The following is a 24,722-nucleotide window of genomic DNA, read 5'->3' as shown; positions in this document are numbered from 1 at the left end:
CCTACTAGTAATCGGAATTAAAACCTTGTAATTATCAAACCAACAGCCTAACCAAGTAAACTTAGTTGAAGTTGCCTCTACAATTTGATTTTTGTTGAGTACAAGTACTCTGCACAATAAGTGGTTCTGTGAATTTGAGAAGAAAGCTTTCCACTCAAATTTTGAAAATCAAAAGTTTAAAGTAAGAAAAAACAACAATTGATGGACTAAAATTGAAATTAACTTAGGAAAGAAAGGGCATTCTTAATCCATCCCTCAAGATTTTACTATATCAAGAGATAAATCTTGCATCACAAGAATTGTCCAGTATATATGACTGGGCTTATATGCTTCAATCCAACTCTCAAAAAACAAGAAAAAAATCGGAACAAGTCAATTATACAAGTGTAGGATGATTGTTGCAGATACATAAAACATGAACTACAGCAGTGATTCTTACAGAAATTGTTGGTTAGCATGAAACCATGTTAGGCACCGAGCAGCTAAAAGGAAACTTGGGTTATGTGTACTGGTTTGGATTTTCTTTACTCTGGATGAGAGGGACGCCATCATCCCGCCAAAGTATTCTTTCTTCGCATAGTGCTGCTGCTACTTCTACATATAATTTATGCTCCTGCTATACATACAAAGTATACGTGTTAACGATATATACACGATGCAAAAATCAAGCAAGTAAATATCTGATAGGTTTCAAAATGTTCCCTTAGCAATTCACTGTATCCAAGTCTAGATACTTCGGGTTTGCTTTCCTTTTCATGTTGTATATATCGTTTGTCATAAGTATCACTTTAAGGAGCAAGAGGCGTGATTAGATGATGACCGAGAGATGTATCTTTAAAGGAGGCTGACATTCTAGAAAAAGACAATGTGGATCTCGAAAGTATGATTGAGAATATTGATGTCAAATCGAAATCCTCACAGAAAATATGAATTGTAAGAACTGCAAAAGTAAAATTTCGTAAGTGCCTAACCTCATGGAGAACCCTTGCAGCCAGATCTTCTGCTGTGTCATTGGCAAGCACAGGGACAACCCTTTGAGCAAGGATACGTCCCGTGTCATACTCCTCGTCAACATAATGGATTGTGGGACCGGAATATCTGCGTATTGGCCACTATAGCTTAATACATGCTGATATAAGGATTAAAGAAGGGGTATCCAAACCAGCTTGGTTGGCGTGAGTGGCCATGCACTCTTATCACTTAAGAGAGGTCGGGAGTTCAAACCCCCTCTTGTATATGGCCAGTACTTTATCCCTGCCTGGTGCGAACATGGATTAGTTAGTGGTACGGGCTTTACCTAGCTCCAGAAGCAATCACTGCTTTGTGCACCTTCATCCCGTAATAACCTTTGCCTCCAAAAGCTGGGAGAAGTGAAGGGTGAATATTCAATATTGACCTCGGATAAGCTCGAATCAACTTAGGAGGTATAAGCTTTAAGTACCCAGCTAAAAGAATGAAGTCGACATTGTACGTTCTACATGAAACATAAGGATAGGTAATTTATATTAGAAGATATAGAATTAAGAAAATGACAGAATTCTATAGTCTCTAATGATGACACAATACAAAGAAAAAGAATTTGACTAAAACTTGTTCAAAGGAAATATGCGTGCGTGCGTGTGTGTGTGTTTGAGTGTTTCCCCTCCTCTTGCCAATTCTATAGCAGAAATTGGTAACGAAAAGATATTTTAATGCTTTCCACACAGTACAAAAAGATCTACGTTATTCTTTCAGGGGAAAAAAAAAACCTACACCTTAGAGCAGCTACAAGATCTTCGGGAGAAAACCCCTCATCTGAATTCTTTGGTTTCGGAAACACAATCACAGGTATTCCTCTATCTCTGGCATAGTCCGCACCTCCACAATCTGCATTGCATATCCAGATAAATGACAATAATGCATAATGAGCAATGAGGTCTTTTCAGCTGGCAAATGCCGAAAGATTGAAGAGATAATTGCACATTAACAACATCATAAACTACTAAACAAAAACTACGGATCCTTTTCGAGGAAATTCCAAAAGACCAGGAGACTTATTCCTAACAAAAATAACTTTTGAATATTTCACTTAATAACTTCATATATTAAGACTTTACTAGTCATAAGATATGCTTGAACAAAATACATTAGGAATATATGATCTCAAATATCCCATTAAGAGGTATCGGGCTCATGAAGCATACTCCATTCCATTACAATAGTAAAGTTACAGAATTTTGCATAAACAATAAAACAAAACATAAAAACAAACTAATTGAACCAATTTTTTTTCTTTTAAAATAATTCTGTAGTAAAGTTATGAACTTTGCAAATCTATAACATAACTAGCATTGTCACAAGGCTACAAACTACAAAATAAATAGGAAAAAATGTCAAATAAATCAAACAAGGAAAATATATGCATTGGGACATTTTTATTTTATTTTTTTTCATTTTTTTCCGGTAAAATCCAAATCATATTACTTACATGGTATATATATTAAGAATCCCCCTTTCCTTTGCCATTACCAAGGAAAAATCGAAATGTTCTCAACTCAAATTGCATTAAAAGAAATCCAAAAAATGTCTTATTACACATATTTTGCTTGTTCAATGACCTAATTGCACAAAAACCATAATTTCATGACCTATCAGACACTTTTTTTCCGAACAAATAAATAAAATTCAAACATATACAGTAAAGAAATGAGAACGGAATAGTGGGTACCAGGTTTATTGGTGACCAAAACAACCACCTCTCCATGAACGGTCCCTTGAGCGGCAGCCTCATGGATTGACCTGAAGTTTGAGCCTCCACCAGAAACGAAAACCGCCAAGTTCTTCTTCCTGATTGTTGCGTTCGAATCATTTCGAGGAGTGGATAGAGTTTCTGTTTCCAGTGCTTTTACGCAACTGGTAGAGGAGCCTTTCTTGGGCGAGGAAGAAAGTGAAGCGGGAGAAAATTGGGTTTTGAGGGAGACCCATTTAGGAGATTGAATATTTGATGGAATATAAGAAGAGTTATGGGTATGCAATAATGGAAGTTTTGGGTTTTTTGCAGGTGATGGCGAAGAGAGCCTAAAAACCCTGCTCTGAGCTTCCATTCAAAAGCTTGCTAGGATTAAAGGGTTTAATCGGATACAGGTAAAAAATTCGCCCAAAGAGAAAGGGTTTAATCGGATTAAAGGTTTATGGCGAGAAACAATGATGTTTGATTTCTCTGAAGCTGGCAAGCTGCCATGGCTAGGGATGTTGGCGAGTGGGCTGGGCTAGACGAGATGGGCTGTGACCAAAACTCGAAAAGTTTCGTAATTCTTGGATGCTCATAGGCAAATTATATCGTGCACCGGTGCATAATCAATTATGCACCGCGTATCAAAACGACGTCCCGTTTTATTTAATGAAAAGAAATGAAATCCGTTTCACGTTGTTCCGCACCGTTCCGCAAAAAATAACTCTGTTCTTCAGTTTTATTTTATATACACTGCAGTTTCAGTTCAACACAACTACAGTTTCATTTCGATATAATTATAGTTTCATCCAATATTTATACACCAAAATATGTGAAATGTTATTTATTTTAATTTTATTTTATATACACTATAGTTTCATTAAAACACAGCTACATGATCTTTCGATATAATTACAGCTTCATTATACAATATACACTCAAATATGTGAAATGTTATTCAGTTTCATTTTATATATACTGAAGTTTCATTTTTCACCACAACTACAGTATCATTTTGATATAACTGCAGTTTCATTTGATAATATAAAAATAATAGGTGAGGCAGTGTCGGTTTAGATACATTGTAGTGTCACTCTGTTAACACTAACAACGCGTCGTTTCTTTACTTAAAGAAACGACGCTATTTTGATGCGCGGTGCATAATCGATTATGCACTGCGGTCCACGATATAATGACTGATGCTCATCAGCCCGCATGGGTAGCTCAACTGGTCATAGAGGTGAAACTTTGGAAGAATGACCAGGGATCGAGTTTCACCAGCGGCAGTGTGGTAGCAACCTCTCAAAGTGAGGGGGGTTCCTTGTGCGCAGTGAGCACCGGTCTAGCCTACCTCTCAAAGTGAGGGGGGAAGTGAGGGGGGTTCCTTGTGCGCAGTGAGCACCGGTCTAGCCTCTGTGATTAATGTTCAGTTGAGTCACCATGATTTACATCCTCCCAAATGCTCTGTCGGGCCGGGGTGTGGGGGGCCTTAGGGTTGGGGTTCAGCCTTTTGGAAGAATGACTGATGCTCATCAATCCAATAGTTATTGGCAAATTTTAGTGTGGATCGCGATCCACAATACATTGTGGTCCATGGTAAAAAAAACGATGAAAAGAAACGACATTTGTTTCGCGCCGATCTACATAAATTAGTTTTGTTGTATAACATATTAAGTTTTTTATCTACACTGCAATTTCATTACAACACAACTACAATATTATTTCGATATAATACAGTTTCATGGATAATATACATTCAAATATGTGAAACTATTATCCTGTTTCATTTTATATACACTAAAGTTTCATTTCAACACAACTACAATTTCATTTGATAATATAAAAACAATATGTGAGACAGTTTCATTTTAGATACAATGTAGTTTCATTTTGTAATTAACACACCAAAAATACGGGCACCGTTAAGCTTTAACGGCAGCTGTTTCTTTACTTAAAAAAACGACGTTGTTTTTGAACCATGGTCCACGATATAATTGCTAATAGTTATTGCATGACAAATTATTGTGTGGACCATGGTTCACATAGTTGTGTGGACCGCGGTCCAAAATTACGTCGTTGAATTTTATGAGTTAAAATAATGTATATTATGAGTTAGAATAATGTACTTTATGTGTTAGAGTAACGTACATTATATGTTAGACTAATATACATTATGTGTTAGAATAATGTACATTATGTGTTGAATAATGAAACTTCTAGGATAAAATAATGTACTTTATGAGTTAAAATAATATACGTTATGCTTTATAATAATGTACATTATGAGTTATAAAAATGTATGTTGCAATGGGTCGCGTGATAAAAGAAAAATTACAGAAAACGACATCATTTTTGGACAGTGGTCCATGCAATAATGAATCATTATTCCATAGACCATGGTCTATACAGTTGCATGAACTATAAATAAAAAGTACATTTTTAATATACCAAAAATACATTATTTGTGTACGTAAAGTACATTATTTAAATATTGAAAGTGTATTGTTTGTATACTATCAAATAATGTACATTCAATACACAAATAATTAGTATATTAAAAATGTATATTGTATTCATGGTTTATATAAGCCTCCACTAGGGTTCAAATCCATAACTTCCTATTTGTGAGAGTCACTTCATCACTCTATGCCACTAGACTACAAGATCATTGATTACTTAGTGATCTATTTAGTTGTTCATTACTCCGTATTTGTTTAGTATTAAATAGTTCATAAGTTATAATATTTAGACATTTATTCACTTTTTGAACTCAGTTCATTCCATTCAATAACCATTCTTGTTTTACTCTTTATTTCCTTTAATTATTGCGTACTAATTTGCATTAATATCATCAATTTTTTGGATTAAAATGATATACTTTAGGATTTTTTTAATTTTAATTTTAATTAAAAAAGAAGAAGAAGAATAAACACATTAACAAAGTTAATTGACGGAAGCCGGCGAAGACATGTTCAGAGTATGAAGAAACGAAAGGCATGTATTGAAAGGGAAGATATTTTCTCATTACTTTCTGGGAAGATTACAACCAAATATATATATAGAAGACAGTGGCAGGAAGGGGTGGTTACAACTGAATCCAGAAGAGTAAAAAAGGTCAACAACACCCCTGAACAAACTTGGCTATCTCTTTCCTTCTCTTTGCTCGTCTGCTTCTGCTTTGTTCTCTAATACCCCCTGTAAGCTGGCGCATGCAGGTCTTGTATGCCCAGCTTAGAGATGAAATGTTGGAATTGAGCTACTGGTAGAGGCTTTGTAAAGCCATCAGCAACCTGGCTGGTTGTCGGAACAGACAGCAGTTTAATTAATCCTTGGCTCAGCTTCTCGCGTACTATATGACAGTCAATGTCAATGTGTTTGGTATGCTCATGAAAGACGTGGTTTTCACCAATGGCAATAGCCAACTTGTTATCGCAAAACACTGTCGCTGGTCTGGTTAATGCAGCTTGTAAGTCACGTAGAATGTAAGTGTGAGCCATTGAACCTCACATACGGCAGCAACCAATGCACGATATTCGGCTTCGGAGGATGAGCGAGATATAGTGACTTGTTTCTTGGCACGCCATTAAATCAGTGCAGGACCTAGGAATATGCAGTAGCCAGTTACTGATTTTCGTGTGTCACAGCAGGCTGCCCAATCTGAGTCGGAGAAGACTTTGAGCTCTATGTTCATGTTGGCAGGATAGAAAAGTCCCTGGCCTGGAGATTTTTTGATATACATGAGCACACGATGAGCAGCAGACATATGTTTGTCTGTAGGAGCATCAATGAATTGACTGAGTTGTTGGATGGCAAAGGTGAGATCAGGCCTTGTTGCCGTGAGATATAGCAATCTCCCAATCAACCTTCTATAGCTATTGATATCTTCAAGAGGTATGCCATCACCATGACTTAATTTAAGGCCTTGCACCATTGGTGTATTTGCAGGCTTGCAACCAAGAAAACCAGTCTCTTCCAGTATGTCTAATGCATACTTGCGTTGACAAATATTTAATCCATCTGCCTCTGCCTTAGCCTCGATCCCCAGAAAATATCCTAGAGTTCCCAGATCCTTTATCTTGAAAGTGCTATCCAGAAATAGCTTTAGTTGACGAATTGGTTCCATGTTAGCACAAGCCACAATTATGTCGTCAACATAAACTAGTAGAGCAATAAAATTTTCCCCAGCTCCTTTTGTAAACAGAGGGGTCAGAGCTTGACTGTTTGAAACCATTTTGAATCAGAGACATGCTCAATTTAGCGTTCCCCTGCCTGCTCGCTTGCTTGAGGCCATATAGGGATCGTAGTAGTTTGCAAACTTGATTCGGTTTCTCACTTTGAAATCCAGGTGGTAGCACCATGTATACTTCTTCATTTAGATCACCATGTAAAAAGGCATTGTTTATAACCATTTGGTGGATGTGCCAGGCTTTGGAAACTGCCACTGCAAGGAAAGTTCGGATGGTAGTTATCCTTGCTACTGGAGAGAACGTCTCGAGGTAGTCTATGCCTAGTTGTTGCGTATAGCCTTTCGCCACGAGCCTTGCTTTGTATCTTTCCACACTACCATCAGCCTTGAGCTTCACTTTATATACCCATTTACAACCTATAGGAACTTTCCCGGGGGGGGGGGGGGGGGGGGGAGTTGTGTCAGTTCCCATGTTTGATTCTTTTTGATGGTATCAATCTCCGCTTCCATTGCTTTCTTCCAGCAATCATGTTTGATGGCTTGGCTGTAAGTTCTTGGCTCGCTATTGTTGATTACTGCCATGGAAAAAACTCTGTGCATGGGCTCAAGATCATTATAGGATATCACCTTTGATAGAGGATGTGGTGATGTTCCAATTGTAGCAACTATGTCACAGTAATAATCTTGTAGTTTATTGGGCATATGACGTTCCCTGGCTGATCTTCGAGGCTGCATGGGAGGGTTTGAGCAAGTTGTGCTCGTGTTATCTGCATCTATGTTGCCTGCTTCGTTATGCTCAGAATTTGACATGGGAAACTGCTAGTGTTGTCAATTGGAACAGCTGAGGGACTACTGGTATCAACAACTATCTGAACTGATCCTTCTTCATTAATATGTGTGGTTGAGGACTGTGGTTGGACACCAGAATGGTCCTGAAAATTGAACTCTTCACAACCAGAAATGGGAATAATAGGCAGGGGGGGACCAGGCTCAATCTCATCTTTGTTCTTGTATCCTTCAGCATAGGGAAATTGTTCCTCATAAAATGTCACATCTCTTGAGATAAAAGTAGAGTTTTCTTGAAGATCAAACATCAAGTAACCTTTAATATCTGCTGGAACTCCCACAAAAATACACTTTCTGCTGCGAGCTGCCATCTTGTGGCGAGATTGAGGCAATGTAGACGCATAGCATAGGCATCCAAACACCTTTAAATTGCTGATATCTGGTGGCTTCCCATATAATCTTTGATAGGGGCTGGACCATCTTATAACTGGTGAAGGAAGTCTGTTAATAAGAAAAGCTGCATGCAACACACATTGCCCCCAAAAAAATAATGGGAGATTAGCTTGAAAACGCAAGGCTCTAGCTACATTCAAAATATGTTGATGTTTACGTTCCATTACTGCGTTTTGTTGTGGGGTGTTCACACAAGACCTTTGATGTATTATACCATGCTCAGCAAAGAACTCCACCATGTTAAACTTCAAACCGTTATCACTGCGTATAGTCTTGATAGGCAATCCAAATTGAGTATGAACATATTTATGAAACTTCTTGATCAAGGACTGTGTTTCAGACTTGTGCTTCATTAGGTGTATCCATGTATATCTTGAGTGGTCATCTACCATGGTTAAGAAGTAACGTTCCCCTCCCAAGGAATGAACCAAGAAAGGGCCCCAAATATCAACATGCACCAGTTCAAAGCAAATATCTGATACTGTATTACTTAAGGGAAATGGGGACCTTTTATGCTTCGCATAGTGGCAAACATCACATGCAAAATTCTTATTGTGAGGAATAGAAATATCACATAGAAGGCTCATTTTATTCATGGGAAAATGTCCAAGCCTTTGGTGCCAAGTTTTGGCAGTATAGAAAGTTTACATGAATTAACAGTAATCTGAGGTGGTTCAAGCAGTAGATACAGACCATTTTCTTCTTTAGCAAAACCAACTGTCCTCCCATGGCTCCCCCGAAGAAGGCACTGATCATTGGTAAAAGTTAGGAGGTGAGGAGAATTATTGAGCAATTTGCTAACAGATATGATGTTGAACTTAAAGGAGGGAATATGTAACACATTTCTCAAGCATATGCCATCCCCAAGTGTTATGTTCCCCATATGTTCAACCCTAATGTGTTTCCCATTTGGCAGATTAACCATAGTTCCTTCAACCACATAATAATCATCAAAAGAATCCAGAGAACATGCTATATGATCAGTCGCACCAGAGTCCAAAATCCAAGAGAAAGAATGTAAAGAAACTGAGTTTATATGAGTAGTAGGATAATACTTTCCTTCCTTCTGGGATTCTGCTTCATTGAATTTTGGAATGAGGGTAACAGCAGCAGTTGTAGGGGAGGGCAGGTTGTTTCCCATCTGATTTTGCAACATGGACATTAACTTCTGAAGTTGTTCATGAGTGATACTAGCTTCTTGGCTAGCAGTAGCTGCTATTGCTTGCTGTTTTCCCTTGGATTTATAGCCTGGTACCCAACCGGGTGGGTAGCCATGCTTTTTGTAACATTTCTCTATTGTGTGATCGGTCATGCGCAAAAAAGTGCACTTAGCAGATTTGTTTCCACCACCATTACTGAAATTCTTCCGGTTATTGTATTGATTAACAGCGGCCACCACATCTTCTAAGGCAAACTGATTAGTTTGGACAACATTTGCGTGATTGAGTTCTATTCCAGTAAGATTCATATTTGCAATGTTTAATTGTCTCTCAAATTTTTCAGCCATGACAAATATCTTGTGCATGTCAGGTAAGGGATCTAACACCAGAACACTAGACTTCAGAGAGTTATATCCTTCATTGAGACCTTGTAGGAACCTGATTATCTGGTCAATTTCATGCTCAGTTCGGATTTCCTCAATTCATTCATCTGTTCCCAAAGGATCCTGCATCGAGTGTAATAGTCATTCACTAATAAACTACCTTGCTTCAACGAGTATATCTCGTTCTGTAGAGATGAAATTCGGTGAGGATCTCGTTGTGAGAACCTCTTCCTCATATCATTCCACATTTGCTCTGCCTTGTCTATGTACATGAGGCTCTGTGCGATGGACGAGTGAACTGATTTGAGGATCCATGCACATATGATGAGATTGCACCTTCTCCAAGCTGCAAACTGTGGCTGAGCTCTGTCTGGTGCTTCGTAGCTCCCGTCCACGATCGTCCATTTATTCTTCACCTCCAGTGCGACACGCATGGAAATACTCCATGTTCCATAATTCGCAGTGCCGCTAAGCGGTGGACTCACGAGGATGGTGTTCAGACTCTCATTGGCGCTCAAGAACAACAGATTCTCGATGTTCTCCGTGTCATTATTCCTCTGCGGATTGTTCATCGGAGACGGTCGCGTAGGCGATCTATTGATCGGAGACGCAGGATGAGTCCCCTGACTGGATTCGCCGGAATCGGTGACGACGGCGGCGTAACTACCTCGCTGTGGCTCTAATACCATGACGGAAGCCGGCGAAGACATGTTCAGAGTATGAAGAAACGAAAGGCATGTATTGAAAGGGAAGATATTTTCTCATTACTTTCTTGGAAGGTTACAACCAAATATATATATATATATATATATATATATATATATATATATATATATATATATATATATATATATATAGAAGACAATGGCGGGAAGGGGTGGTTACAACTGAATCCAGAAGAGTAAAAAAGGTCAACAACACCCCTGAACAGACTTGGCTATCTCCTTCCTTCTCTTTGCTCGTCTGCTTCTGCTTTGTTCTCTAATATTAATAGTTTTTAAATCATGAAGGAGGGGAACTCGGAATATACTCTAACGAACGGACCCTCCTCACAAGGGGGATCTCATCTTGATCACTCTAGACATCTTAAATATTTTATTGATGTATGACTATTATCCCAATTATATTATTTCTTAGACAAAAAAAGGGTCAAGTTGAAACGAATTGAATAGTTAAGATTGTTGTTTCTTTATAGGCTCATATTATTTCATTTGTAAAGGAACTAGATTGTACCTTTGAAGTTAAATATATATGTTATGTTGTTCTTTGCAAAAAGCTAAATGAACAAGTTATATGTACTTTTCAAATTCACTTGAGGGCTGATGCTATCTTCAATATATAATATTAATTAATTTGAAATAACACTATAGCTGTTTAAACGGGTCCAGCTCGTAGAGTTTGGCCTATTTAACTCGTATTTTAGACGAATTGGATTAGAGAATGTTTAAACGGGTCCAACTCGTAGAGTTTGGCCTATTTAACTCGTATTTTAGACGAATTGGATTAGAGAATGTTTAAACGGGTCCGGATCGTAGAGTTTGGCCTATTTAACTCATATTTTAGACGGGTCCAGCTCGTAGAGTTTGACCTATTTAACTCGTATTTTAGACAAACTGGATTAGAGAATTTTCAAAAACAACCCGCTTTCAACCCAACCTGTATAACAGGTGTGGGGAACGGGTTGGCTGTATATGACAAATTTTATTGTGGACCAGCATTTTAATTACATTTTAGTTTCATTTTGCAATATTGCTCTATTTTAATATGGTTATGGGGATTTTAGCGGGTTGGCCGTAATGACAAATTTTACTGCGGACCAGCATGTCAGAAATTTAAAAAAAAAAAAAAAAACAAAGCAGTGAGACGCAACTGCGTCTCACTGACCACCCAGTGGGCGCGTGTCGCGGCTGGGCGATTGAGAGCTGGCGGCCACTCTCAATTGAATACAATTCTGGCCGTTGCTGGCCGAGCAACGACCAGAATTTATCCGTTGCCAGCAACGGTCACATTTCGGGTCGTTGCTGGTAACGGATACTTTAAAAAATATATATATAATATATATGTATCTATAAATACCACTTGTCTTCACAATTTTTTTTTTTTTTTTTTTTTTTTTTTTTTTTTACATTTTATCCACTCTCAATTCATTTCTATTATTCTCTCAATTTCTACTCAATTTCTTTTATCATAATGGAAAAAGATAATACTTCCAATTAAAATTCACAATCCAATTTTCCTTTTTCTCAACCATCTTCCCAAAATTCTCAATTTCAAACAAATGTTCAATTTTCACCAAATTTTCAATTTTTACAAAACTCTCAATTTCCACAAAATGCCCAACTTCCGGGTAATATTCAATTTTCTTTATTTCCGCCTATATTTCAAAACTCTCAATTTGCGGAGTCTTCTCAATTTCCTATCAACATACCAAGTGGCCAAATTCCGGGTAATATACAATTTACTCAATTTTCGCCTTTTCCTACACAAAGCGAAAATGAAGTAACAATTAATCCACCACCAAAAAATTCAGAGAGTCGTCGACAAGTATGGAATGTCGAGGATGACAAAATGTTGACACGTGCTTACACCAAAATCAGACAAGATTCAAGTAAGGGCAATGAGCAAAAGGGTGACACATTTTAGAACCGCATTGAAGGATATTACAACAACAATCACCCCAACGGTGGACCAAGCATTATATTTTTATATAATTATATATTTATTCATTCACACAAGCATTATATATATAATTTATTTATATTATATTTATTACTAGTATTAATTAATACAATTAATTGTATCTTTATATAAATATTATTATAAAGTTTATTATTATATAAATTATATAAAGTTATAAATTATATATTTTATAACTTAATAATATTATAATTACAAAATAAAAAAATTACATGTAAACTATATATATTAGTATTAAATATAAATTAAATAAATAATAATTATATATTAAAAATAAAAAATCTAATTTTATATATGTGTGTGTATACATATACATGGTATTTGTTCAAAAAGCTTAATGTGTTTGGTTGGAAATAGTGTTGATTTAATTTGGAAGTTGGGGTTTGATTATTAAGGCTCTGTTTGGCAAACCTAGCTGAAAAGCTATAAGCTCGGAGCTGAAAACTGAAGAGCTGTTAAGCTAGCTGTTATGATTGAAAGTGTTTGGTAAAATTAGCTTTTGGATAAGCTGATGGTAAAATTAGCTTTTGGATAAGCTGATAAACGTAAAAAGACTAAAAAGGACATCTTCATAAAATTTAAATTAGTTTGTTTACATATTAAAATTTAACATTTTGTCTTTTTAAAAAATCAACATTTTAAAATAAAACTATTAGCATAATCATGATCTAGCATCTCATAATGAAGTAGCAATATTGTTGCAAATCTCATAATAATAATAATAATAATAATAATAATAATAATAATAATAATAATAATAATAATAATAATAATAATAATTATTATTATTATTATTATTATTATTATTATTATTATAATATTTGCGGTGAAAGTGGTGAAAGTTGCGAATAAAGGAGAAGAGAAAAAATGTTTTAATTGGGAAGGGTAAATTATGTCATTTCTTTAAAATAATAAGGATAAAGATGGAAAAAAACTTAGGAAGCTAGGAGCTTATTTTGAAACGCTACTTAAGGTAGCGTTCCAAAATAAGCTCTTATTTTAAGCTAGGAGCTTATTTTGGGAACATTACCAAACAGAGCTTATAGCTCATTAGTAGCTTAAAATAAGCTATAAGCTCCTAAATAAGCTCTGCCAAACAGAGCCTAAGTTATACAAAAATAAAAAATTTTATTAACAATATAAACTATAAAATAAATAAAAGGGTTGGCCCATCAACCCGCCAAATGTGGGTTGGTTTAAAAAAATCTCAATCCGTGAAAAAATCGTCCCAGCCTGTTTCTCTGGAAATTGACCTGGTCCGTTTTGACAGCTCTAAATAACAGAATTTAACAATAATTATAAACCCAAATGGCCAAATATACTCATTCCATAATTACAAAGACCTTTTTCTTTACTCTCAACCCCACAGTGCTTAAGAAAAAAAAAGATCACCTCATGGGCCCTCTATTGTAAATTCACAGGGGTTAAGCGTCCCATCATGCGGCTCATGCGAAAACTTGATAAAATTATAATTGACTGTGGCGCCTGGAGAGCCACAGAAACAAAGATATCATGTAAAGCGTTCGCGACTTCGTATGGGTCCATCTCAAGTTTAGAATTATCCTCACGCTTTTTCATTCATTTATGTTCTAGGGGGAACGGATAGTGGACAAAAGCTTACATCGTTCACTATCAACTTCAAAATTTTATGGCGATTTTCTTAGTTATACAAAAAAAAAAAATTAACAATATAAATTATAAAATAAATAAACAGGATACTTCGTTTAGCCCGTCAACTCGCCCAACGCGAATTGGATTGAAAAAAACTCAACCCGTGTAAAAAACGGTCCGACCCGTTTCCGGAGGTCAGGTTGGCCTGTTTGGCAGCTTCAATCGTTATGCTGTGCATCCGTATGCACCATGCATGGTGCATACGGATGTCAAAACGACGTTGTTTTATTAAAAAACGCGCGTCTCCCCTTTTAAAAAAATTCAGGTTCGATTCCCAGCAATAACATTATATTGTTCATTCATTCTAGAATTTTAGTTCATAGATTATGGAATTATAGTTCATTGATTATGGAATTATAGTTCATCGATTATGGAATTGTAGTTCATCGATTCTGAAATTTTAGTTTATAGATTATGGAATTTTAGTTCATTCATTCTGGAATTTTTAGTTCATAGATTAGATTATGGAATTATAGTTCATCGATTATGGAATTGTAGTTCATCGATTATGGAATTATAGTTCATTGATTATGGAATTTTAGTTCATATGTTGTTGCTGGGAATCGAACCTGATTTTTTTTTTAAAGGGAGACGCGCGTTTTATTAAAACGATGTCGTTTTTGCATCCGTATGCACCATGCATGGTGCATACGGATGCACTGCATAATTTGCCTCAAAATAACACAATGTAACAATAATTTTAAATCCAAATATACTCAATGCTTAATTACAAAGACCATGTTTTTTTACTCTCAACCAACCCAAATATACTCGATGCTTAATTACAAAGACCTGTTTTTTTACTCTCAACTCAACAGTGCTTTAATTACAAGAGGAACATCCACAAACTAACACTAACCAAAATCTAGACACAGAACATAGTTGAACAACCTCTTCTATACTTATATATTATATTGTTCAACATGCATGGGATTTAGGGCTTTGAAAATCACACCCATTTCCTAATTTATATACAAAAAAAAAAAATCACAATTTAACGTTTTGAGGATCATACAACCTTAAACCGGTGAATCATCTTGCGACTGCTGGAGAAGTGGGACTTTTTCATCAGGTAAAGAAACAGAACTGCCCTTGATCTGTTGTATTTCTTCATCTTTTAATTGCCCCCAAATCGTAGTGTAGTAACCCATTCCACATATAAACGCACTAAACATGCTGCACATTTCATTATTTTCAGTTAATTAGTAAAACATAAAAAAGGCACAATTTATATATGCAGTAAGTTTAATTCATGGTATTGTAAGAAATAAAAATTGTACCTTCCATAGTGAAAAGTATCAGCAAAGAATAAGCAGCCACAAGAGCTGGCAACAACAATCCCTACAGGCTTGAAAATGAGTGGAAAAGATGGACCTTTCATGCGCATGCACCATAACTGCACACTGCTACGAATTATACTCCCAAAAATGGCCTACAATATATTATAATATTAAATACATTAATTATAAGTTACGAGTTTTATTAAAAAAAAACTGAAAAATGATCCTTTTTTTCTTCTGAATTATATGTTTATAACACTCTTTTTAAAATAAATTATTTATGCATTCACATTATCCGTGTGTCATTTTAAAAGTGACTATTTTTTCACCTTTATGTTAAATATATAAATAGATATTTGTACTCTTAAAAATAAAGGTAAAATAGGTCTTTCATTTAGTATTTCTTCTCTAATAAATTATTGCTTATATGTGGAATGCGAAAAAAGAACCTACACCATTTGTAAATCTTATAATTATGATTGTAAGCTAATATTGATTAATGTTGATTTTGTGGTAAGTCTTAGCTAGTTATGTTACTGATATTATCTTAAAATTCCGCATTTATTATGAATCCTATATATAAGCAATAATTTAGTGGAGAATGAACGTAAGTTAGAATACCTATTTTACCTTTATTTTTAAGAGTACAAATGCCCATTTAACGTATTGGAGGAGGGGTGGGGGATTTGAGCCACTTTTTCAGGGAGAAAAAGTGTCGGCCTAACAGAGCATGTGGAAAGGGATGTAAATAAATTATGATAACTCAAATGAATTGTTGTTGATAAAACTTGATCCCAAGTTATTATTTTTAAACTTTATTTTTGTGACCAATTGAGTTGTTGATACCCGTCAGAGAAAAAACTAATTAAAGCAAATTTGTATATTCCAAGCTAATATACTTACAGTTAGAAGAATGACGATGAGTTGGAAATTGAGGCCTAGCCTCCAAGCATTGAGATCTCTTACTATGAACAAAGAGAGTGCTCCAGATTGGACCGTCCCAAATAAGCTATATACACACATTATTTTCATTACTTGTGGGTATATTCTGATTGTTCCCACCTGACCCCAAAAAAGAAAAATAATAATTCCAAAAATAATTATTATGCAAGTTATATATATTGAAATTATTATAACATAGCCTTTAATTTGTAACGAAATATAAATTATCAATATATATGAAAGTAATTAATTTTATAAAAATGTTTTACATTATTATTATTATTATTATTATTATTATTATTATTATTATTATTATTATTATTATTATTATTATTATTGTTTACAATAATATAAATATCTAAAATCTAAATAAATCTAAGATTTTAATATAAAGAACTAATATTGGGCACTTATTTTTGCGCATCGCACATAGAAAATAAAAGTAACTCAAATAAATATCAGTTTCAACACGCAAAATAATTAAGGGATAAAAAGTCTGTTTTTTCATGAGATAATTAAAAATAGTAGGATATAATTTTGGCATATTATTACATTAAATGGAGTATTAGACCATCTTCTACATAAAACACCAAATTCTGCACTAAATTTTACACCAAAAGAAATATTCCCAGCATATTCTTACACCAAATTTTTTTCTATCTCCAGCCCATTTACACCCATTTTTATTCCTACACTAAAATAATTTATATAAATTAAAAGTTTTTATTTATACTTTTATTATTTTAATATAACATATAGTTGTAATTTAATAAATTAAACTTTAATTATGTTTTATGTAATTTAATTTTTTATTAAATTATATTTAATATTAGTCTTGTTTTAATTGTCTTGATGAGATCTTTCAAATGATATAAATTTTTTTAATAATATATATAATATATGTTTAAATATTTAACAAAATATGTATATATATATATATATATATATATATATATATATATATATATATATATATATATATATATATATATAACAAAAAGGATACAAAAGAGTTATAAAAAAAAAAAGATTAAAAAAAAGCAAACGCAAATGGAAAAATAAATCTACACCAAAAATAGCTTAGGATGAATAGTGCAGCGCCATACATTATTCATGCTACACCAAAAATTTAGTGCAATGACGTCTTAGTTGGAGCACTACTACGCTATTTTTTCCTCCAACTTTGGTGATTTGGCGCCTGGTTGGAGATGGCCTTAAGTAATTTTTTTTGGTGAGTATGGGCTTAAGTAATTGATTGTGATGAAATAAAGTAGAAATTACCTGAATTATATTCCATATAGAAAGAGTTAATGAAGCAGCTATGAAGCAGAGGCAACCCAGAACCCAATTTTGTTGGTTTGTTGATGAGGAGAATACAAATTGAGTGGTGGATAGGTGTAGGAATGTTGGGGAATAGTTGTTCACCACTGGTCCCCTGTAAAAAATAAGTGATATTGTTCCCACTGTACATATCAAGGCCCCAATCATTCTTGCCTGGCTTCCTCCACTCTCCCAATCAATTTTTGTTCTCCTGCATATATATATTAATTCTGCTTATATTAGCCATATATATACAAAGAAAATAATATATATATATATATATATATATATTGATGGAAATAAACCTGATTAATAAAAGGAAATAAATAAATGGATAATAAAAAGGGAAATTAAAAGACAATGAATATATGTCGCGCGAGACAATTCTTGTATTAATAGTAGTATTGTAGGAAGATTACAAGTAGATGTAATGATTGAACATGTGAATAGATGTTCTAACCAAGACAATAATGAGCATTTTTATACTAAGCTTCCTCCTAACCACTCCATGAGAATAGAATGGACGGTTGGATCCTCCTTGACCACGCCCGCGCATGTAGTGCACAAGGCGGGCACCCCGGTTGAGGCCACCCCGAGGCCACCTCTCACCGAGTCCACTCCTAGGCCACCTCTCACCGGAGACCACCCCGAGGCCACTGCAAGGCTACTTTCTGCCGAGGTCGACCGAAGCCGCCTTAGGCCGAGGCTGCCCCGGGTTGGGGGCCACCCCTAGTCCGGGTCGCCTCTACTTTTTCCCGAGTCGGATCTATCTTTAATATATATATATATATATATATATATATATATATATATATATACACACACACACCAGTGGTAATAGCATGGCTCTTTTTGTATAAGTACAGTCACTATGTTATTTGAATTATAGTAACTACTATTTGGTCTCAATATTAATACATGATATATTAATATATATTAGGCATATTATGTACATGTTATTGCACGAGCAGGTATAAAATGGTATAGGAGACGGATCAGGTGAGAACCACATGCTTATGAGAGAACTGAGAATCAATTGCAACCGTTCATGTGTTCAGATCTAACGTATTATCAAAAACACTGTTTTTTTTTTTAAGCGTGGTTGCATTTTCGTAAATAATTGAACTTTGAAGTGCAAGTAAATTGTATTAAAAATGTAAGTAACAATTTCATATAATGCACCTAAGTGCAAGTAAAATGTATTAAACATATAATGCACCTAAGTGCAAGTAAAATGTATTAAAAGTGCCAAGTAAAATGTATTAAAAGTGCAACAAATAATGTACACTGAGCATCATTATTAAGTGCACATAACGTTATCATTAGTTGCACGAAACGTTATCATTAAGTGCACTAATGTGAAAGACGTTATCATTAAGTGCACCAATGTTATAAAGGTAAATTACTTGCACTATTAAGTGATTTTACTTGCATTTTTAACACATGTTATTTAAGTTCAAATTATTTACGAAAATGCCACTGCACCTTTTTTTTTTTTTTTTTTTTTTTTAATTACATCTGATCCGTTAAATTTGGATACGTGGACGATTGCGATTGGTTCTCAGTTCTTTCTTGGACATCCGTTTCGCCTGAACGTGCCTATATATATATATATATATATATATATATATATATATATATATATAATTACTTAAATACATATGTTATATATAATACATTGCATTTATTAATAGATGATTTCATTGTAAGGGAATTGAAGTTAATGGGTGCAGTGTGGTGTCGGTAGGGTGGCAGCAGTGGTGAAAGAGGTAGTGGACACAAGTTTTGGTTGGGTCTATTCTCCTCTCCTCTGTCCATTTTAACACCTAGCAGCTGCACAAGTTGAACCTTTGTATTCGTGATTTTGTTATTAATTTTCATTCATCTTTTTGTGTATAATAATAATAATAATAATAATAATAATAATAATAATAATAATAATAATAATAATAATAATAATAATAATAATTCATGATTTTGATTATTGTATTTTGGTGATATCATTTCTATAGCCTTTTATTTTAAGTGCAATCATTTTTCAACCTTTATTTTTTTGCAAAGTAACAAATTTGGTCCTGAATTGACAAGGTTGTTCCGTCATTTATTTTGTTAATGTAAAACAGAATTTTATGTGGGTATAAGTCGATCAGGTTGATGCTTATCGATCATTTGACAGAATTAGATTAATCGTTTCCATTAGTTCAAAAATTCAAAAATTTCACCTTGAAAAAAAAAAATCGTCACTATAGGGTCAAAATACAATAATAAAAATATATACTTTTTTTTTTAAAAAAAAAGGAAGAAAAAGAAAAGAAAAGAAAAGAGGAATCGATTTGTGGTACAATAGTAGCTGTGAGTAGGTCCAAAGTCTGAAATTATCTGTGGATTAAAATAACTTTGGTCCAAAGTGGTGTGCCCCATCAAAGTTCATTGTATGTATTTTGAAATTTAGACAATAACCATTAAATTTGATCTTTTGTTCATATACTTTCTCAACCTACGTCTCCACTGAAGCTCGAACTCACAAACTTCCAAATGGAAGTCCAACCCGAGTACCATTAGACCATATAGTCGTGGTCATTAAATTTGATCTTGATTGATTATATATTTATATTTTAAACCAACTTCAATTCTTACCCTCCACTCCCAACATCACCATAACCCATAACTTTCTTCTCTTCACCACCTTAATTGATTTGGAAAATACAATGTTTCTTCCACACATAATTAGTAGTTTTGTTTTGTGTTTTTAAGAAGTTAATTTTGCAGCTCAAGACCTTATGATCAAGTTAACCTTTCTTTTAACTGTTTTGTGGGTTTTTATAAAATAGATATATACGAACAACTTCAACGTGTCAAATAGTCACTGCTGGAAATTATGGAATTTCCGACCACGTGAAAGTGATTTTAAATCAATTCGAAAATAAAAAGTGGTCGGAAATAGCAAGAAAGGTTTTTCCGGATACCAAAAATGGTCGGAACAAGGCTTTCGACTTGAATTAAGATCACTTTCAGGTGGTTGGAAATTCCATAATTTCCAGCAGTGAGTAGCGGTGTCTTGGAGCATTCTCATTTGTTAAATTTTTAGGGATCAACTAGGAGGGAAGGAGGGATGCAAAAAAAAAAAAAAAAGTTGTCAAGAAAAAAAAACTATTGTTAAAGTGCCCAACGGGCACGTGTAGTTCACCCATCCGGCTGGGCACTTCTGTGCACTTCAGGCGAAGAAAAAATAATTTTTTTATGGGGTCCACTCAAGGAGACAAAAACCTTGATCTTTGTGCAAGAACTCAAAACACTCCGTCTCATCTCTCCTCTCTCCTCCACATAAGCATTACAACCTCAAAAATCACCCAAAAACTAGTGGTTGCCCTTATTGTACATGATACAGTCACACATCTGTAACCACCCGTGTTTGTTTCATGTACAATACAACACCCATGCAAATTGAAAATGGAGTTTGAACCTATAACCCCCAATTCGAACCTGTGACCTCCTATTTGGAAAAGTCACAATTATGCTGTTTGACCACAAGGTCTTTGGCAGTTGTTGATGATAAAGTAATTATGCACAAATTAAATAATCTATATATAATTTTAACTAGAAATTAATCTACTACTGTTGATCACATGATTAAAGCAAATTGAACATAGATTAACCATCTAACTAAAGTAGAATTTGAATTTGACAATTTAATATTAACAAGGTCTCACCATTATTCATTCAAGCACTTAGGCTTATCATAGTTTGCCCTACTGAAAACTTAAAGAGACACCAATCTTTCTCTTTTAGTATATTATTATTATGCCATTTAATTATTGTTTTAGGTGCAACAACATTGAGCATCCCAACTAAAATGCTAAAAGCTAGAAACTGTACTCAAAGATAAATTTCCATGCATGTAAAAATAAATAAATAAATAAATAACCTGAGAATGATGGCCAGAATAAATGACAACGCCGGAACTATATTGGCTGTTCCACAAGCAGCGATCGGAGAACTGTAACTTAGACCAACAAATGCAAGGTTCTGACTTATCGTTACACTGCAAAAATTCAAACAATAATTGTTAGATATAACTATAACCAATAGTACTAAACTCATCACCGGCCTTAGCTTTGTCCAACAATCCCCTAATATTTGACAACCTTAACTGCACCAAAAATTGTCGCTAGCTAGTAGGGAACCCGGCCTTCTCCGACCGGCCCTCTGCCTAATAATATATCCCCTAATACCTTTCCGCCTTAACTACCTCAAAAACTATAGCCAATAGTGAACTCCGGACTTTGCCCAACAATCCCCCCAACACCTGCTAGCCTTAGCTGCACAGTGACCTGATACCACTTCTTAGACCAAGGGCTTATTATTACTGCCACCACATTTTTTAGAGGCAGGATGCTGGACTTGACCCTTTAGCCCTCGGCCCAACAATCCCCTACCCACTGGTGCTGGACTTGGTCCTTCACTAGCCTCCGCCTAACAATAATTATAATGATATAGCTAAAAATATATATAATTCTCTACACACTATATATGATAATACATTCAAAGAATATGCACTTAAAACATTTTATTTATAAATTTAAACAAGTGATAGATGTGAGAAGAAGAGAGATCACTAACCCTATTAGGCCAAGGAAGAATAAGCGCAAGAGAAGAGGAAAGGTGAACAATTGTTCTTGAGCCCTGCAAAAGGAATTTGTACTTACCTTAGGATGTTATAGATAAAAACAAGGATATATATATACTACATAGTACATATGTTAATCTCGTACTTGTCTCTCCGATGATATATGATTGAGTAAGGAACAAGGAAGATGGAGGCAAGGGCATTAGTGTAGACCACGAAGACGAAAGGGTTGGTCCCAAATTTGGCCATGGCAGTGCTAGCCATGATAGTCAAGAAGATAGTGCAAGCTTCTACCATAACCATGGCCATGCAAGGCACCACTTCGCCAAACGCGGCCTTAACCTCCATAGCTGCCAACATTTTTTCCGGCGGGCGGCGGCTAGATCACTGGTTGCGCTTCTGGTGCTGCTTTGCCGCCGGACGTTTCCACCATTTATGATGGCATTTTAAGGTTAAAAAGAATAAAAAAATAGAAGGAAAAAGAGAATGAATAGAGCGTAACCTTTCACGAAAGGTGAAGCTACTTGGGAAGGGAATGAGCAACTCGAGTGTACGTCCCAAGCATGTAGTGGAAGGGGAACCATACGATAATTGTTTATTGCATTAAATATTCTAGGAAATATTTTTAATAATCTAAAACAAAAATGAGAAGCAGACACGTATTCCTTTCATTTTTCATTTAATTTGTTATTAAATTTCCAAAAAGGCATATATATATATATATATATATATATATATATATATATATATATATATATATATATATATATAGGAGTGATCACATGTGGCCATGTTGTTAGGTGTGGTCATATGGTCAATTATAGACCATTAGATTAGATAGATCTAATGAATCATATTAATCAAGATTTTTTCAGTATTTTCGCGCACATTCTTCTACCAAGCGAACTGTAAGGGTAAACTTGTCATAAAACACCAGAATAAGGAAAATCACATTGTTGTGTGTTTTATTACACTATTGGTGCATGTTGTCAACATTGTTGGTGTATTCTGGAACTCGACTGCTATAAATGGCCAATGTAATTACCATAACACGGGAATACACCATTGGTGTGTTTCACTGTGGTGTGTTTTATTACACTATTGGTGTGTGTTGTCAACACTGTTGGTGTATTCTGGAACCCGCCCGCTATAAATGGTCACTGTAATTACCATAACACCCCCACTTACTAAAACGCGCGAAAATCCTCAGAATTACCACAGCCTTTAGATTAAACTGATTCAACGACACAGATACGACCACACGACCACACCTAACGGCATAACCACATATGAGCGTTTTTCTATATATATATATATATATATATATATATATATATATATATATATATATATATATATATATATATATATATATATATATATGTATCAAAGGGATTATGTGCAGGAATAGCTTCCCGTGCGTTTGTGTGGTTGGACACACATTAAGCATTAAACTGATGCACACGCACATTAAACACATAAATAAAACACTTTAAGAACACAAATCACGCACCTTAAGAACACCAACCACGCATCTTAAGCCCACATAACAAAGCACCTTAAGAACACAAATCACGCATATAAGGTTTTAAAAACGGTCCACTTTAAGTTTCACATAATTGACGCACTTTAAGCATACAAATCACGCACCTTAAGCACAAAACTCACGCACTTTAAACACAAAACTCACGCACCTTAAGCATAAAACTCACGCACCTTAAGCATAAAACTCACGCACCTTAAATTTCAACAACTACTACCATTAAGTACACAACCCCACGCACCTTAAGCACAAATCTCACGCACCTTAAGCACAAATCTCACGTACCTTAAGCACAAACTCACACACCTTATATACAAAACTCACGCACCTTACTCACAAAAATAATGCATCATACATTTGACCTAAATGTAAAAAAGTACCAAAATGCCATTGCATTTTTTTTATTTAATTTTAGTAATATAAATGTTGATTTAAGCAAAACCAATGGTTCTCCTTTCACCGCACAACCGCACTTGGCACCCTCAACCACACAGGAACCCCTTTCTACATATATATATATATATATATATGTGTGTGTGTGTGTGTGTGTGTGTGTGTGTGTGTGTGTGTGTGTGTGTGTGTGTGTGTGTGTGTGTGTGTGTGTGTGTGTCTGTGTGTGTGTGTGTGCGCGCGCGTGTATTTAGTTTCAAATGAGAATCTTTGCTAACATGTGAATTTGTGTACCATTGTGCACTGTACTGTTGATTTTGCTTGATTTTGTGATTTATACTTTTTTTGACCTAGTAAATATACATCACAACACCACTAATCAGATGCATCACTGCACCTTACTCACAAAAATCATGCACCTTACATCCGTCTCACGCAAGGTGTGGAAGAATCTAATCTCCCTCATGCAAAAACACTTAAACATATACTAATTAAAGTATGTTTCACAAAATATATGCACTTGTGAGGACAAATAAATATTTTGTTAAAGTTTAATGATATAATTCAAACACTA

At 34.8% G+C, this 24,722-nt stretch overlaps 3 protein-coding genes across 4 annotated transcripts; all 3 read right to left on the bottom strand.

Moving 5' to 3' along the window:
* Positions 1–218: 218 nt before the first annotated feature.
* LOC109154831 (phosphoribosylglycinamide formyltransferase, chloroplastic) lies at positions 219–3,270 on the bottom strand. Its single transcript, XM_019302576.1, has 5 exons — positions 2,708–3,270; positions 1,755–1,866; positions 1,298–1,474; positions 972–1,098; positions 219–613 (listed from the first exon to the last, which is right to left on the bottom strand). Exons 1-5 carry the CDS (start codon positions 3,081–3,083, stop codon positions 500–502), a joined length of 906 nt encoding a protein of 301 aa, XP_019158121.1. The 5' UTR covers positions 3,084–3,270; the 3' UTR covers positions 219–499.
* A 5,457-nt stretch (positions 3,271–8,727) lies between these two features.
* Positions 8,728–10,388, bottom strand: LOC109154699. The gene is made up of 2 exons (XM_019302433.1): positions 9,839–10,388; positions 8,728–9,722 (listed from the first exon to the last, which is right to left on the bottom strand). Exons 1-2 carry the CDS (start codon positions 10,386–10,388, stop codon positions 8,728–8,730), a joined length of 1,545 nt encoding a protein of 514 aa, XP_019157978.1.
* Positions 10,389–14,804: 4,416 nt separating this feature from the next.
* Positions 14,805–22,767, bottom strand: LOC109154653 (WAT1-related protein At1g70260-like). 2 transcript variants are annotated; one of them, XM_019302387.1, is made up of 8 exons: positions 22,718–22,736; positions 22,361–22,611; positions 22,209–22,271; positions 21,514–21,630; positions 17,550–17,799; positions 16,230–16,388; positions 15,327–15,478; positions 14,991–15,222 (listed from the first exon to the last, which is right to left on the bottom strand). In XM_019302387.1, exons 2-8 carry the CDS (start codon positions 22,573–22,575, stop codon positions 15,066–15,068), a joined length of 1,113 nt encoding a protein of 370 aa, XP_019157932.1. In that variant the 5' UTR covers positions 22,576–22,611; positions 22,718–22,736; the 3' UTR covers positions 14,991–15,065. The 2 variants fall into 2 exon arrangements, with proteins under 2 accessions (XP_019157933.1, XP_019157932.1); XM_019302388.1 differs by having other exon boundaries at positions 14,805–15,222; positions 22,361–22,767.
* Positions 22,768–24,722: the final 1,955 nt, after the last annotated feature.

Source organism: Ipomoea nil, unplaced genomic scaffold (genome assembly GCF_001879475.1).
Source record: "Ipomoea nil cultivar Tokyo-kokei standard unplaced genomic scaffold, Asagao_1.1 scaffold2653, whole genome shotgun sequence".
In the NCBI taxonomy this organism is placed as follows: domain Eukaryota; kingdom Viridiplantae; phylum Streptophyta; class Magnoliopsida; order Solanales; family Convolvulaceae; genus Ipomoea; species Ipomoea nil.
Note: the sequence above shows the minus strand (reverse complement) of the source record. Positions and strands in the feature narration are given on the sequence as shown.